This window comes from Thamnophis sirtalis, unplaced genomic scaffold, assembly GCF_051295495.1.
Source record: "Thamnophis sirtalis isolate CommonGarterSnake01/CBP01778 unplaced genomic scaffold, rThaSir2_p1.2 scaffold_1, whole genome shotgun sequence".
Taxonomy (NCBI): Eukaryota; Metazoa; Chordata; class Lepidosauria; order Squamata; family Natricidae; genus Thamnophis; species Thamnophis sirtalis.
This window is the reverse complement of record NW_028261381.1, coordinates 135,826,323-135,841,539: the sequence shown is the minus strand read 5'-3', so window position 1 is coordinate 135,841,539 and position 15,217 is coordinate 135,826,323. Positions and strand designations below refer to the sequence as shown.

General features: G+C 40.3%; 1 protein-coding gene across 9 annotated transcripts in view; it reads right to left on the bottom strand.

The window, feature by feature from the left end:
- Nucleotides 1-501: 501 nt before the first annotated feature.
- Nucleotides 502-15,217, bottom strand: part of DGLUCY (D-glutamate cyclase) — a 29,985-nt gene continuing 15,269 nt past the window's right edge. For all 9 annotated transcript variants that reach the window (XM_014063461.2, XM_087725519.1, XM_087725513.1 and 6 more), the window contains exons 7-13: nucleotides 14,770-14,967; nucleotides 13,956-14,216; nucleotides 12,294-12,393; nucleotides 10,879-11,027; nucleotides 8,952-9,071; nucleotides 4,086-4,237; nucleotides 502-1,958 (exon numbers count right to left, since the gene is read on the bottom strand). In XM_014063461.2, coding sequence (XP_013918936.2) covers nucleotides 1,815-1,958; nucleotides 4,086-4,237; nucleotides 8,952-9,071; nucleotides 10,879-11,027; nucleotides 12,294-12,393; nucleotides 13,956-14,216; nucleotides 14,770-14,967 — 1,124 coding nt within the window. In that variant the 3' untranslated portion in view covers nucleotides 502-1,814. The remainder of the gene's footprint in view (nucleotides 1,959-4,085; nucleotides 4,238-8,951; nucleotides 9,072-10,878; nucleotides 11,028-12,293; nucleotides 12,394-13,955; nucleotides 14,217-14,769; nucleotides 14,968-15,217) is intronic.

Here is a 15,217-nt window from a genome sequence, read left to right as displayed (position 1 = left end):
TGAGATAAGAAACCCCCGTTCTACAATTAGGATATTTAGCTGTAAACAGTTCTGTTACTTCTCTTGAGATACTTCTCTTTCTGTTGTTCTACCTCATCCACCTCACATAAGCACAACATCCACCTCGGCATAAAAAGGGATACTTTTAGAAAGGGATGAGATGAAGAACAGAGGGGTACTGCATGAAAGAGAAAAGTATTCTGAATGCCCAAGAATTCAACTATTTCAACAGGATTTTTAAAAAAATCTTAAGTCAATTTTACCTTTCAGTTTTTGCAAAGTACCACAAGTGCCTAAAAAGTAACAAGGATTCATATGTTCTGATTTATTTGAAGATAGAAAAGGGCAGATAGGAACTAAGTTGAATGGATGCAAATATGAAATTAGAAATGCCACAATAAATACAGTAGGCCTGCTTTTCTTTGTTAAAACACACTGTGTTGGATTATATTTGCCATGGTTTGGTAGTATACGATAACAAAGGAGAGAAGAGCACACACACCAAGGAAGACAGCACAATTTTAATAACAGGCAAGTCCAGGTGGTCCTCAACTTACAACCATTTTGTTTAGCAATAGTTCAAAGATATAAGTGCACTGCAAAAGACAACTTCTGACCAGGCCTTGCATTTACAACTACTGCAGCATCCTCACAGTCATGTGATTGAAATTCCAATGGCAACCAGCATGTATTTGCCATGGCTGTAGTATCTTGTGGTCATCTGACTGCCATTTGAGAGTAACCCAACTGGCTTGCGACAAGCAAAATAAATGGAAGCTGGATTCACTTACTAATCATGTGATTCACTTAACAACTGCAGTGATTGGCTTAACTGTGGCAAAAAGCCATAAAACTGGGCAAAACTCACAACAACTACCTTGCTTAGCTATGGAACTTCTAGTCCCAATTGTGGTCATAAGTCAAGGACTACCTGTATAAGGGCAGAAAAGATTAAACAACCATATTTAACGGGGGCAGTATTTTTGCTGACAGATTCTTGCTGTAAAGAGTTTTATATTTCTATCATGGACATGGCCTTTAACAAGGACTCAAACACCAAGAAAAAGACAGCAAGTTTGAGTGTGGAACTAGAAATTACATTCAATGAGAATCAATAGAAAGAACTGAATACATATATTCAGAAAAAAAGACAATTGAGTGGGAATATGCTACCTCCCTCTTCATACTGGAAGGAAATCACAGAGTAATATCATAGAGAAGGACACAACTCATTCTTTATCATTTTAGAGGACAAGACATGTAATAAATCAGTGGAAGGCAGACTCTGGTTCAAAGTTGAGAATTTCCTCCTAAGAAGAGCAGTTTGACAGTGCAACCAATCGCATACTAAAGTATTCAAGAAAAGCTAGGTAGACTTTAATTTGGATGCTTGCCCTGAGCAAAGAGTTGAATTCAATAGCCTAAGGGCCCCTTCTATTCCTATTATTTTGTGGGAGAGAAGAAAGTATTTCAGAACACTGTCTGCAACTTTCCTTTGGAGGGTTATTACCGTTTTAACAGGGCATCTGGCAAATGAGGCACAGATGAATCTTGTTTAAATCAAAGAAAATGTATTCTCGATTAATTTATTGTTGATACATTTTAGTTAGATAATTGAAAAAAGATATCATTCTGAAAAATGTATTAATTCTACATTGACATTATTCCAGAAATTTACTGTACAATCACACATTCTTCTACCTCATACTATTTGGAATAATAAATTGTGGCAGGATATCTGATCAGGGAATGTAGTGGTAATATATATTCTGGACTAAATGTGTTTAATATACCATATTGTTAAAGATGGAATATTATTTGAAAGTTTCCTCCCGCAGCCTCTCTATTAAACTTGAATGAATGTCAAAGAATGGCAGAGCATCCACTTCCATTGCCAAACTTGCAGTTATTCCACTGCGAACATGATGCCGCTGTAATATCTTCAGCATGTTTTCTTCCTAAATAGTAAAATAGACAGTACAATTTTTATTCTCTTTAAAATTTAGGTTTCTTCTTGAACAGATGAAAGTGCTCAAAGTCAGGAATTTAGTTTAATATTTACTGCTTAAGTTCACAATAAGAGTATCTTGGTAGGGAAGATTTTATTTCTTGTTTCTTTCTAGACATAGCCACATTAACTATAAAATAGCAATAGGTCTTAGACTTATATATTGCCACATAGTGCTTTACAGCACTCTTGTCATTCAAATGTTAAAATGCATTCTTTGCTAATTATAGTAATGTGGAAATGTAGGATTGGAATCCATTTGTATTAGATTGTTTCCAGCATCATTATTAGAATAATATTATACTAGAAGTACTTCAAATCTACTTCCAAGCTTTTCTGGCTGGGGAATTCTGGGAGTTGAAGTCCTCCAGGCTTAAAGTTGCCAACCAGACCCCTGGTTTATACTGTTGACATCTGGCATCATAATTTCAGTTTATAAAATAATATATAATTACCAATGCTCTGCTTTCATAGTAAAGTGGTTAAAAAAAAAGTAATGAGTTGAGGAATAAGTTGTAAAATCTATCTGAAGCCAAGGTATGGCAGTAGGAGGATAAAAAGGACGAAGCAGCGAAGGTAAGACCAACAGAGTCAAAAAGATGGATCAATGATGTTGAATTTCCAGATGCTGTTTGGGGCATTGAAAAATAAAGAGAAAGAAAGCAAATGAAGGAGGAATATCATCTGGAAATGCAACATCATTAATATTATGATTCACAGTCATCTTGGTGACTGAGACTCTAAGTTCCAGATCTGTATTCTGTAACATATATTAATCTTAATACATTACATTTCAGCAGCTTCCGACACATTTGTTTTGAAGAATAAATGAATCTGTGCCAACAGACTAGAGATAATTGTTGCTTACTGACCGTTTGTTCGGGAAGCATTATGAACAAATAAAATTTGTAAATATTTTTGAAATAAGTATTAAAATTATAAAATTATGATGCCACTGAAAAAGGGAGATTTATGACCAATCTTTAAAGTTCTGGCCATCACAGCATCCCTGTGGTCATGTGATTATGATCTGGACATTTGGCAACTGGCTTGCACTTCCAATGTCTGCTGCAATCACATGTTCACCATTTGTTGCTGTCTTCAATGGGGAAGCTGGCAGGAAAAGTTGCAAGTTGCTTCAGTAAATTGCTCCCACCTTGTAGAGACCCTGCCATGCTTACCTACCTGATAATCACCTGAGATCTGCTTAACAACCCATGCCCATGATCCTTGCTTAATGACAGCAATGTGGCACGTCAGGATTGCCAAGGTGGCGCAGTGGTTAAATGCAGCACTGCAAGCTACTGCTAGATCAGCAGTTCAGCGGTTCAAATCTCACCGGCTCAGGGTTGACTCAGCCTTCCATCCTTCCGAGGTGGGTAAAATGAGGACCCAGATTGTTGGGGGCAATATGCTGACTCTCTGTAAACCGCTTAGAGAGGGCTGAAAGCCCTATGAAGCAGTATATAAGTCTACTGCTATTGCTATTGCCATCACTAAGCAATGGTCTCACTTGATATTGCATTTTATGATTGCATTGCTTAGCAAGGGAAATTCAGGCTCCAGTTGTTAACCTTATTGTATTTTACAATATGAAAGGCTCTGAAAAACTTGCATGAATTTAAAATTGCATTCTATTGCCCCAATCTAGTTCTAGTTCTGCATAAATAATGGCATAAAACCGTTAATGATCCTGATGAGGGTGAAGACTTTCACCTACATTTATTTTACAATTATAAGTTTGTTATAAAAGAAATGGCTAATAGGTTAGATATGACCAAGCACATGTTAGTTTAGGAAAATTTTTAAAAGAAATCATTGTGGAAGCTAGATAATTAAGTTATGAAGGCTTCAGGTAGACGTATTTATTTAACCCATGGTCTCACTTTCTTTGCTCTAGAAAACTAATAGGTGAAATCCGAACTTATAAGCAGTATACGGTATTTAACAAAGGCAACTCAATTTCAATAGCTACCCAGAAATCACCCAGTATTGGCAAGCTCTGCAAATTGTTTCCAATCACCCCATATAGAAAAAAAAGTTGTTATTCCATGAAAAACTTCTTCCGAAATGATACCTTAGCCACAGAAGGTAATGCTGATGCCCAGTTCTTATATTTGGAAAACCTGGGATATCCAACAGCTTTTCTCAGATATCGGTCATGTATTTCACATGTATTGAGGATATATAGTCCACAAGCAACTGCATAGCCTCCCCAATTGGCAACACCTGCCAGAGAAAAGTGCCATTAAATAAAATGTTTTAGCTAAAACAATTGAATGGTATTTAATAATACAAAGCACAGGCCTCTAATTGAAATTTAGCACCGTAATATTGGCACCACAGGAGGAAGTGCAGTTTTTCCCATTGTTTCTAGGATCAACAGAATCCTGTTGTGCTTTGGCTTATTGTTCAGAAAGTAATATGTTGATCTACGCCTTTTATAGGCATAGCAATAGTGGAATTTTTTCCTGGCTCTCTAAAGTCCATAAGAAAATTGGCAATTTGGCAATTGAATAAATTTGTATGCCGCGCAATCCCTTAGGACTCTGGGCGGCTTACAGCAAGATAAAAATAAGAATTAAAAAAATAACATGAGATATAATTTAAAAAACAGCACACCATACATTCCAGTTAAGTGACCTTGTTCAACAGCCCCAGGCCTGCCGGAACAGCCAGGTTTTAGTGGCTTTTCGGAAGGCCAAGAGAGGGAAGGGTCCGGATCTCTATGGGTAGATCGTTCCACAGGGCCGCTACAGAGAAGGTCCTCCCCTGAGGAGCCACCAGCCGGCATTGTCCGGTCGACGGGACCCGGAGAAGGCCCAACCTGTGAGATCTAATTGATCGTTGGGAGGTATGTGGCAGGAGGCGGTTTCTCAGATATCCAGGTCCTAAGCCATGTAGGGCTTTAAAAGTAATAACTAGCACCTTGAAGCGCGTTCGGAGACCAATAGGAAGCCAGTGAGCTCGCAGAGGATAGGTGTAACATGGGTGTACCTAGGTACACCCAATATCGCTCGTGTGGCTGCATTCTGGACCAACTGCAGTCTCCGAACACTTTTCAGGGGCAGCTCCATGTAGAGTGCATTACAGTAATCGAGCCTTGAGGTGACGAGGGCATGAGTGACCATTTGAAGTGCCTCCCGGTCCAGGTAGCTGGTGCACCAGGCGAACCTGGGCAAAAGCCCCCCTGGTCACAGCCGACAGGTGGTGTTCTAACGTTAGCTGCGAATCCAGGAGGACACCCAAGTTGCGGACCCTCTCTGAGGGGTGTAAGATTTCACCCCCCAGGCTAAGGGATGGAATGTCTGGACTATCCTTGGGAGGCAATATCAATAGCTACTTGGTCTTGTCTGGATTGAGTGCAAGCTTGTTCGCTCCATCCAGACCCTGACAACCTCCAGGCACTGGCACATCACTTCGCTGAGTTGGCACGGGGCGGACAGATACAATTGAGTATCGTCCACATATTGATGATATTTAATCCCGTGCCGGCGTATGATCTCACCCAGGGGCTTCATGTAGATATTAAATAGGAGGGGGGACAGGACCGAGCCCTGTGGCACCCCATATTTGAGGGGCCTAGGGGTCGACCTCTGTCCTCCAACCAACACCGACCTGTCTGAGAGGTAGGAGGAGAACCACCGTAAAACGGTGCCTTCCACTCCCACGTCACGTGACCGTCGCAGAAGCATACCATGGTCGATGGTATCGAAGGCCGCTGAAAGGTCAAGAAGCACCAGGATAGAGGAATGTCCTCTATCCCTGGCCCACCAGAGATCATCGGTCAGCGCGACCAAAGCAGTTTCGGTGCAGTAACCAGGCCTGAAACCTGATTGAAAGGGATCCAGATAATCTGCTTCATCCAAGGTCCGTCGGAGTTGAAAGGCCACCACCTTCTCAACAACCTTCTCTACAAAGGGGAGGTTGGAGACTGGACGATAGTTATTAAGAATAGCTGGGTCCAGGGACGGCTTCTTAAGGAGGGGCCTTACCGCATCCTTCAGAAGGTGCGGGAAAGATCCCTCCTGAAGAGAGGTGTTAACAATCCTCTGGAGCCAGCCTCGTGTCACCTCCCTGCTGGCCGAGACCAGCCAGGAGGGACATGGGTCCAGTAAGCAGGTGGAGGCACTCACCGCTCCCATAGCCTTGTCCATTTCCTCAGGGGCGACAAGCTGGAACTCGCTCCAAGAATTCCGATCAAGGCCCTCCCCCGGCATCTCGGCTGGCACTGTCCAAGTGGAGTCTAGGTCCATCCGGATCCGAGCGACTTTGTCTGACAGAAACTGAACAAATTCCTCAGCTCTTCCCCGTAAAGGTTCCCCCGCACCCCTCCCTTTCAGGAGGGAGCGGGTTATCCTAAACAGGGCGGCCGGGCGAGATTCTGCGGACGCAATAAGAGCGGAAAAATGAGCACATTTTGCCGCCCGTATCGCCACTAAGTAAGTCCTAATAAAGGCTCTTAGTTGTGTTCGGTCGGATTCGGAGTTACTAGCCCTCCAACGTCGCTCTAGGCGTCTCTTTTGGCGCTTCATTTCCCGGAGTTCCTCAGTAAACCAAGGAGCCCTCCTGGATCCACTGCTGCGGAGAGGCCGCAAAGGTGCGATCAGGTCCAGAGCTTCAGTTGCCGCTATATTCCAAGCAGCAACCAAGGACTCTACCGGATTGTGGGCAAGAGAGTCAGGTATCTCTCCAAGCGCCGTCTGAAATCCCAGAGGGTTCATCAGGCGCCTGGGATGGAACCACCTAATCGGTTCCTCCTCCCTGCAGTGGGGGAGTAGTTTCCGAAAAATCAAGCCTCAGTAGGAAGTGATCTGACCATGACAAAGGCAAGATCTCAACGCCTTTCAATTCCAGATCACGTCTCCACTGTCCCGAGAGAAACACAAGGTCGAGCGTGTGACCCGCTGTATGAGTCGGACCTTGAATTACCTGGGTCAAGCCCATGGTTGCCATGGAAGCCATGAACTCCTGTGCCCCATCCGAACGTTCGCCCAGAAATGGCAGGTTGAAATCCCCCAGTACTATCAGCCTGGGGAACTCAACCGCCAGTCCAGCTACTGACTCAAGGAGCGCAGGCAGGGCTGTTGTAATGCAACTGGGAGGCAGGTACGTTAGGAACAAGCCCACTTGACCCTCTAGGTCCAAATTCACCAGGAGGGACTCACACCCGACAGTCTCCGGAGCAGGGATCCAACAAACTATTGACTCTCGGATGATGGCTGCCACTCTCCCACCCCTTATCTGGTGTCGCGGTTGGTGGAGCACCTGAAACCCTTCTGGGCACTTTTCTGAGAGGGGGACTCCTCCCTCATGGCCCAGCCAGGTTTCAGTAATACATGCCAAAAAAATAATAATGGCTACAAAGTATAATATCATCTTGCACCAATTATCTGGACATACCTTTAACAATCTTTGGACCATTATGTTATTATCCACTTTTAATGTCAATACTTTTTAATTATATTTTAATGTTAGTATTTTTTTAACATAGTGTAAAAACTAATGTGTATTGCTGGTCTTTGACCGTAATAAAGATTTTACTTACTTACTCACTGGCTCTCTAAAACCTGGTTTAGATTATCATTTAGCACCTATTAGAGATGGCTTGGACTCCACTTAGTACTAGTTCTAACCAGCATGACCAACAGTCAGGGCATAGAATTTTATTACTTTATTTATTTAAATAATTTAAATTGTGCTACTCTAGTCACAGATGGATAATCTCCAGGTTCTAGGGTCCCTAAAACCAACTGTCACTTAATCTTGTTACAGATAAATTAAAGCCTATGCCTTACCATCCAGTCCTCCATAGCCTCCAGGAACTGGGAAAGAACTTTAATGGCATCACCTGAGTAGACCAGGAGTCTGCGTAGCCTCAGCATACTTATCATAATTAACTCCACAAGACTGTCTCCCCAAGATCTTCCAAGCTCTTAAATTGATCCAGAACAATACCACAGTCAAATGTTGGTATTAAAGGCTGCTGAAAGATTATAGAAGGCCAGTATAGGTTTGCCATCCCCATTTTAAGCCCCTCAGAGGTCATCAGCAAGAACAATGACAGACCCTGCTAGTCTTTCAGATGATCTTGAAGACCTGGCTATGTGGCCAGGACCTGGGGTCCCAAGTGTTTCCTGATTATGTTGACCACAATGGTTTATAATATCTCTTGGCTGCCATTTGTATTTAATTCTCTTTTGTACTATGTTTTAACTGTTTTGTTTGTATGAATACTCACTGCTCTCAGTCACTGGTTTGAGATAGGCAGCTACATAAATTAATAAATTAACAAAATAGTGGCACAGAAGTATGCGGAAGAGACACTTTTATGTTGTAGCCCTTGTGGTTTGAAATATTATGCAAAGAATTGGGGAAACAGACCAGCCTCAACCCTGCCAATCTTTTGAAATGTGGGTCTTGAAAATGTGGGTCTGTTCCTGGGCATGGACGTAAGGTTGTTAGTAGGAGCCCATGAGATACTACTTTAATTCTAGTTTGATGTCTATGGAGATTCTCAGTCATCCAGGACATGGTTGTCCCAAAGGTGCTTTTTCAAGAGGCAACTGGACTTTCTGCTTTTTCTCTGAAGACATTTTGCTTCTCATCCAAGAAGCTTCTTCAGCTTTGAAGTAAAAGGTCTTCAAAGAAAAACAAGAAAATCCAGTTGCCTCTTGAAAAAGCACCTTTTGGATAATTCTAGTTTGATTTTTTTTTCTTACCTTGGCTGCCAGTTATATATTCTATTTTGCTATTCTGTTTTTAACTGCTGTTAAAAGTCACCCTGATAGCATAGCAGGTATCAAAGATGACAAACAGCTTATTTAGTGATTTAGTTATCTAGGTGATGACTGAATACAATAATCAGAAAAAGCAACACAGCTTTTGTTTTAGTTTCTTATGATTTTGTACATGTACATATTTTGGCTTGTTCAAATCTTACCTGCAACAACTGCAAAATTAGCTTCCACATCACAAGCTATGACATCTCCATTTTTAATGTGCTTCTTTGTGGCTTCTTTTACTTTTCCCATTCCCAATTCATTTCCTCCATCTCCAATACCTAAATTAAAATGGAAAAAATTACATTGGAATATTACCATACTAGACATAGATTTTGATACCAATGATCCTTATAGAAAATCTGATGAAAAATTAAAAATCAGTGGAACTGTTAATAACCTTTTATTTATAGAACTTTCACAAGCTTACTGTAAATACTTCCACCAAAAACTGCTGAACTCTGGGTAACCACTGAAATACTCCAGCTTTATTTATTGTGCTTATTAACATTTGTATCTGCTTTCACAGCTACAAAGAATTTTGCCAGGATGACACAACAATGAAAATCATAAGTAATATTGGAAACTTGTACTGTTTTCTAAACTGCTGACTTATTAATATCAGCATTTGTGTATGTTTATCCATCTGCAAGTTTAGATAAATAACTCTCCAATATCAGTATAGTTGGAACAGATTAGCAGTTGATTTGTACCATGCCTTGCCAAAACATAACAGCTATTACCTTTAAGGATTACAAAGTAACAATTATAATAGTTAATTTCTATTTACAAAGTCTAGCAAAATAGACGTATATGTGTCTATTCTGAAAAACCTCACAAAGATCAGTGGGGCTTATTTCCAAGAAGTTAGTATAGGACCAAACTGACCACAAAGCACCCATACTTTTTCACTTCTTATCCTTTCTTTACTTGCCTTCTAGTGCATCAATATACTGAAATGTCACATTTGCTGTACATTTGTAGGGACATTTTCTCCTCAAAGCCCAAACTGGGTGTGTGTTCATGGTCTCCCTTTATTTTGAGGAGTATCACTGACATGTTTAATTTATGTGTCCACTTTCTTCCCAGATGCAGGTAGTCTTCAAGATATGACTGGTCACTTAACAGCAACTTGAAGTTACAGCAAACCTCCCAAAAGCTCCATACAACGTTGTTTTGAAAGTTACGGCTCCTGCAACACCCCTGCAGTCATTCGCCCTTATGACTGACTAAAAATTGCATTCTGATAGATAGATATATCATTGCAGCTTCCAGAATTGCATCACATGTCTGTGTGATGAAGTGATCGGTTCCAGTGCTCTGGAAGGCCTTGGGGTTCTTTAAAAGGTAACTGAGGGGAAAAGTGCTTGGCCTGGTGGTGTATGAATTGGGGGCACCTGGTAGGAGTGGGTAAAGGCCTGTGGGGACCCAAGAGATGGAAAGTAGAGCATGGGTTTTTTAAAGGTATGTGTGTGTGTGGAGGAGGCCATGGAAGGTCTGGGAACGGCCGGCTTAGGCCTGCGCTAGGCCTCCATGGGTCTCCCCCACTCTGAGGCATCACATGCTCCATTTAAGAACCCTAGTGGTTGTTTAATGGCCACATCAGGGACAGCAGGAGTGGAGATCATTAAGCGAGGCCATTTCGCTTAACGGCCATCTTGACATGCAATCATAATGGACAGGCCCAATTACAGCTTATTTCAGGAACACATCTGTATGTGTTGCTTCTGTGTACATTTCTCTGCTCTCTCTTTGACTTGGGTATGCCTTCATACAGGTGAAGAGCAGGGTGAGAATAAATGCCGTATTAATATAATTAAAAAGCATCACATATTTTAGAAAATTTTAAAGAGCATCAGTAAATAATGATTAATTGGAAATTGCCTCGTAGAAATTCCTATCTCCATGACTGTGAACATTTGAAACCTTAAGAGAGCTAAATATTGCTTATCACTTTCAGCACTAATTCTTTTGCCTCACCTCAGTTATTCCAGTTGCATAATAGACCCTGTTCTTAATGTCTCCAGCTGGTTCATAGTAACACTAATACTTGTATCAGACCATTGAAGGAAAATACATATACTGTACCTGTAGTAGTAATTCCTGGGAGAGTTTGTGCAGCTATAAAGAGTTCATCAATGGGATCTACTAAATATTTAATATTAACTTTCCTTGCGTTGTAGTAATTACCATCAGCAGCCATCCCAGCACGTTCTATTGCTATCAAATGATTAAATCTAAAGAAGAGGAATTAAAAAAGAATTAAGATTTACTGTAGTTCTAATGCTAATGATAGCTTGATGTACTCAGCATTACCTATTAAGATTCTCAAATCAAATCCCCATATACTCCATTTACTATCAGGGATGGGGGCCGCACTGGCTCACATGGTAAAATGCTGGGCCTGTGCACTACTGAAGTCGGCGGCTTGATTCCCGTGAGCGAATAAACCACGTAGGGACAAGAAAGAACCCCCCCCCCCAAATTGCCTACATTCCAGCCTCCCACGATAACACCACTCAAAAAAATTCCTTTCATAGCCAGCCACCTTGATGATCCTGGTTAACACGTGCCATAAGGTAAAAAACAAAACTATCAGGGATCACGAGAAAAGTTCTTTGTTATTCAATTTCCTCAACTCTGTGTCCTTGAGTTGCTCCAGTTCCCCAATCTATTATTTTAGTCTTCATAATAATATATTTGGCTAACTCCAACCTTTCACAGTCTGCTGCTCCCCAGCTGACATGGATTACAGCACCATTCATCCCCAACTATAGCTGGGAGTTAAGCAGGTTGAAGAAATCTGATTTATAACCTGAATAAAATACTTCCCTGCAGATAAGTATTTTTTCCCTTATCTTTCTCTCCACCCTACTCACATGCCCTTTATGCTCTCCCCTCTAGCATTGTCTTTTATGCCCGCTGTTTATTTCTTTCTGTTTCAAGAGAGTACTTGGAGGAAATATACTAGTCTCTTATCTTCCCCAGAGAAAGCTACATGTTAGACAGGCTCCTAGAGAAAAGTTGCTTTAAAGCCTTTCTGGTATTTGAAGTCAACCAGATGATATCTAGCTAGCATCTGTGTTATAATTATATGGACCCCAGGAGCTGAGTCCTGTTCCCGAACTCTACACTAAAGACTCTGGAATGGAGCAACTCACTAGGGCCAACTCACCACAACCAACTTGCCATGGCCACTCGCTGTGGGACAATGCACCAAGGAACAATTCAACAAATACAAAAGTTAAATTTTGACGCAACTGTGGACAATAATAATAAAATAAAGTCAGTTCCAGAAATCCAACAGTTAACAATAATTTTGAGAAAACATGGTCACCAATAATAAAAGTAATTGAATGGAACAATTTAATACAGCATTAAATTGTCCTATGGCGAGTTGGCCCACAATGAGTTGTCTGTGACGAGTTGGCTGCGGCAAATTGTCATAGACCCTTCTGAGATATGCTAGAGTTTGGCATTGCTTTGCTTTTTGGGACATATACCTTGGTTTTTCTGGATTCCCATCTTCACATAAAAACTGCACAGCTGAATCTTGAGAATTGCTTTGGTAGCTGATTACAGGGACAGGTGTTTGCAGTATTTCTAGAATATAGAGAAAGACAAAGGTAACTTTGAGCTGCGATGCCGCAGTGGTTAGAGTGCACTATTGCAGGCTACTTCTGCTGATCACTGGCTGCCAGTAGTTTGGCAGATCCAATCTCTCCAGGCTGAGGGTTGACTCAGCCTTCCATCCTTCCGATGTCAGTAAAATCAGGACTTATATTGTTGGGGGAAATATGCTGGCTCTGTAAACCACTTAGAGAGAGCTATAAAGCACTGTAAGATGGTATATAAGCCTTAGTGCTATTGCTAACTTGGATCATGATATTAATCATGCCATTGTTAGGCCTGTGCATAGGGCTCTTCCAGGCATGCAGGAGCTGCTGTGCTTTCAAGCACCTGCATTTACTTCCCTCCTACAGTCTGCAGATTCATAGAGAGGTGTTGCTAAAGAGCAAAGTGCTGTACCAAATAATCTGCACATGCCTGATCACTGTTTCACAATTATTTGTTTTGTCTTCCCAATGTTAAATAAGATCAGTTCTGTGGCTGAAATTTTCAAGACATTCTCCTCCTTTGTAAAATAGGATGAGTGTAAAGAAAGATATGACTGAGTCAGACTGAAACATGTGGAAATTCTGCTGATTTTAATAGAAGAGTATTACAATATTTTTAAAGAATCTTTCTTAAAACCAAATTATTTCTGTCTTTATACCTTGATTAGATTATTCCCAATTCAGTTGCACAGAATAATTAAATCCCACAATATATTGGTTGAAATGTTTAACTGCAATACAAGGCCACCTCCCATTTTAAAGTGAAATATTTTGGTGGAAAAAATTGTTGCCTTTCCTTCAGGTAGACAGAATACTCATAAAAAGAAAGCTTAATTATGTAACCTAAATCCATGCCCAATAACTCTGTTATTCTATTCTATTCTATTATTCTATTCTATTATTCTATTCTATAGATCCTACCTGTACCCCACTTACACACTGATCCTTTATTAAATTTATTGATAATGTTAACCATTTTAATTTTAAGATTTGATATTTTAAGGTTTGGATTTTAATTGATTAGTTCGCTTTTGTGCTACCATAAGGCACTCAGAGTCATTTGATGGTAAGGGGAGGCTACAAATTTAATAAATGAAGAAAATAATTAACATTATAGTTTAAAGCAAGGCTGTCAAACTTGCGGCTCACAAGCTGGATGCATCATGTGCTGACTCTGCCTACACCCGGTTTAGCAAAGGGGAAAAAAGTCCTGATACATTACGTAATGAGGCTGTGATGACATGAGCTTGACACCCCTGGTTTAGAGTAATAAGTGATGCAAACCTAGTAGATTTACCTAGGTATCTGTTGTGATGCTGGTAAAACATTTTAATTTTTTTTTACAAAACACTAGCATAAGAATGGAATTTCTTACCACACACTAGCAGTATTGTTATAATACATGCATTTGAAAGTAATTATTCTAGATTTTAAAACAGGAACATAAAAAATAAGTCAACAGTAATAAGTGAAAATGTGGACGGTTTCAAGTTTTAAGAAACTAAAACACCCTTTGGCATAATCAGGTTATAATGAGCCATGTCATACCTTGCTCAACAGCTTCCTTGATAATTTTTCTATTTAAATCGAGAGCTCTTTGATCAGTCACTAGAACTACATTTTTTCCCATGGCCTTCAAGATTGCTGCCATTGCAATGGCTCCGGGCGGCCCATCATTTTCTTCAGGTGGCTCATAATTGAAATGGGTGGGAAATCCTGTAGTAATCAACACTGATTTTGCATGGGAAAGCGACAGGCATGCCTTCAGAAGTTCATCACAAGAAAACAGATGTTTCACACCTCTGTTCCCTAAGCATGGAAAATACAAATATTTTAAACTAAGAACATCCTGAGGATAGTAGTTTGTCATAGGAATTCATTTAAAAATAAAACTAGTTTGTTTTGATTGCTGATAGATAAAAAATCTTAAAGCTGAGAGATGAAATGGCTCACGGTATCAGGAAATGAGATAGAAGATCTCAGAGCTGCTATACCAGATTTTTCTTTTGCCCAAACATGCTAATAGCTTAGTAGCTATTATTCTCAAAAAAGTTATTTGTTTTGGCTTCCATCTGATTTTTTCACCTCTTCAATACAACATCTGATAAATCATTCATTCATATTCTGTAGAAAGTCTCTGCAAAGTTGAGCTACAGGTGAAGTATTAACTTAAATGATGGCCTATGGCTAATTTAACCATAAAAGGGCATTTTGAAAATAAATGCGTGCATTAGAGATAGGATTTTTTATTCAATGTTTCCTTTTGATAAGATTGTTGCACGGAAAATTATACAAAGATCGCTTTTTCTATCGTAGTAAACCTTTTAGAACCCATAACATGATTGTGGTTTTTTTCTCTTACCTGGATCTATTGCTATTATATTTTCTAAGCCTCTAATTTTCTTTACAGCTGCTGTTGAAGCAATGCTATAATGCAAAGGATCCTGAGAAATACTGTAGACTTCAGGGAGATCTTTATCATTACCAGATGCATCATCTTCAACTACCAAATCAGTGATAAACATGCAACCAGGTGAATGGGTAAAAGCCAGTGGAGCCTCTGGAAAAAATAAAGAGAAGCTCAATCAGCAGCGTACAGCAGGAATGAAGGCCTTTCTATCTGGGAGGAGTTTTGGGCACATGAATTTTGAGGAAATGGGCAGAGTTCTCAGAGCTGTTAGTACAACCACCTATAGATTAGTTCCATGTCCCTTCTGCCTGTCCCTTTTGTCCATTTATTCTTGAATGAAGGATGATCCCTTTTGCTCTGAAAATACAACGATGCACTGTCTTCTTAAGAAACTATAGCT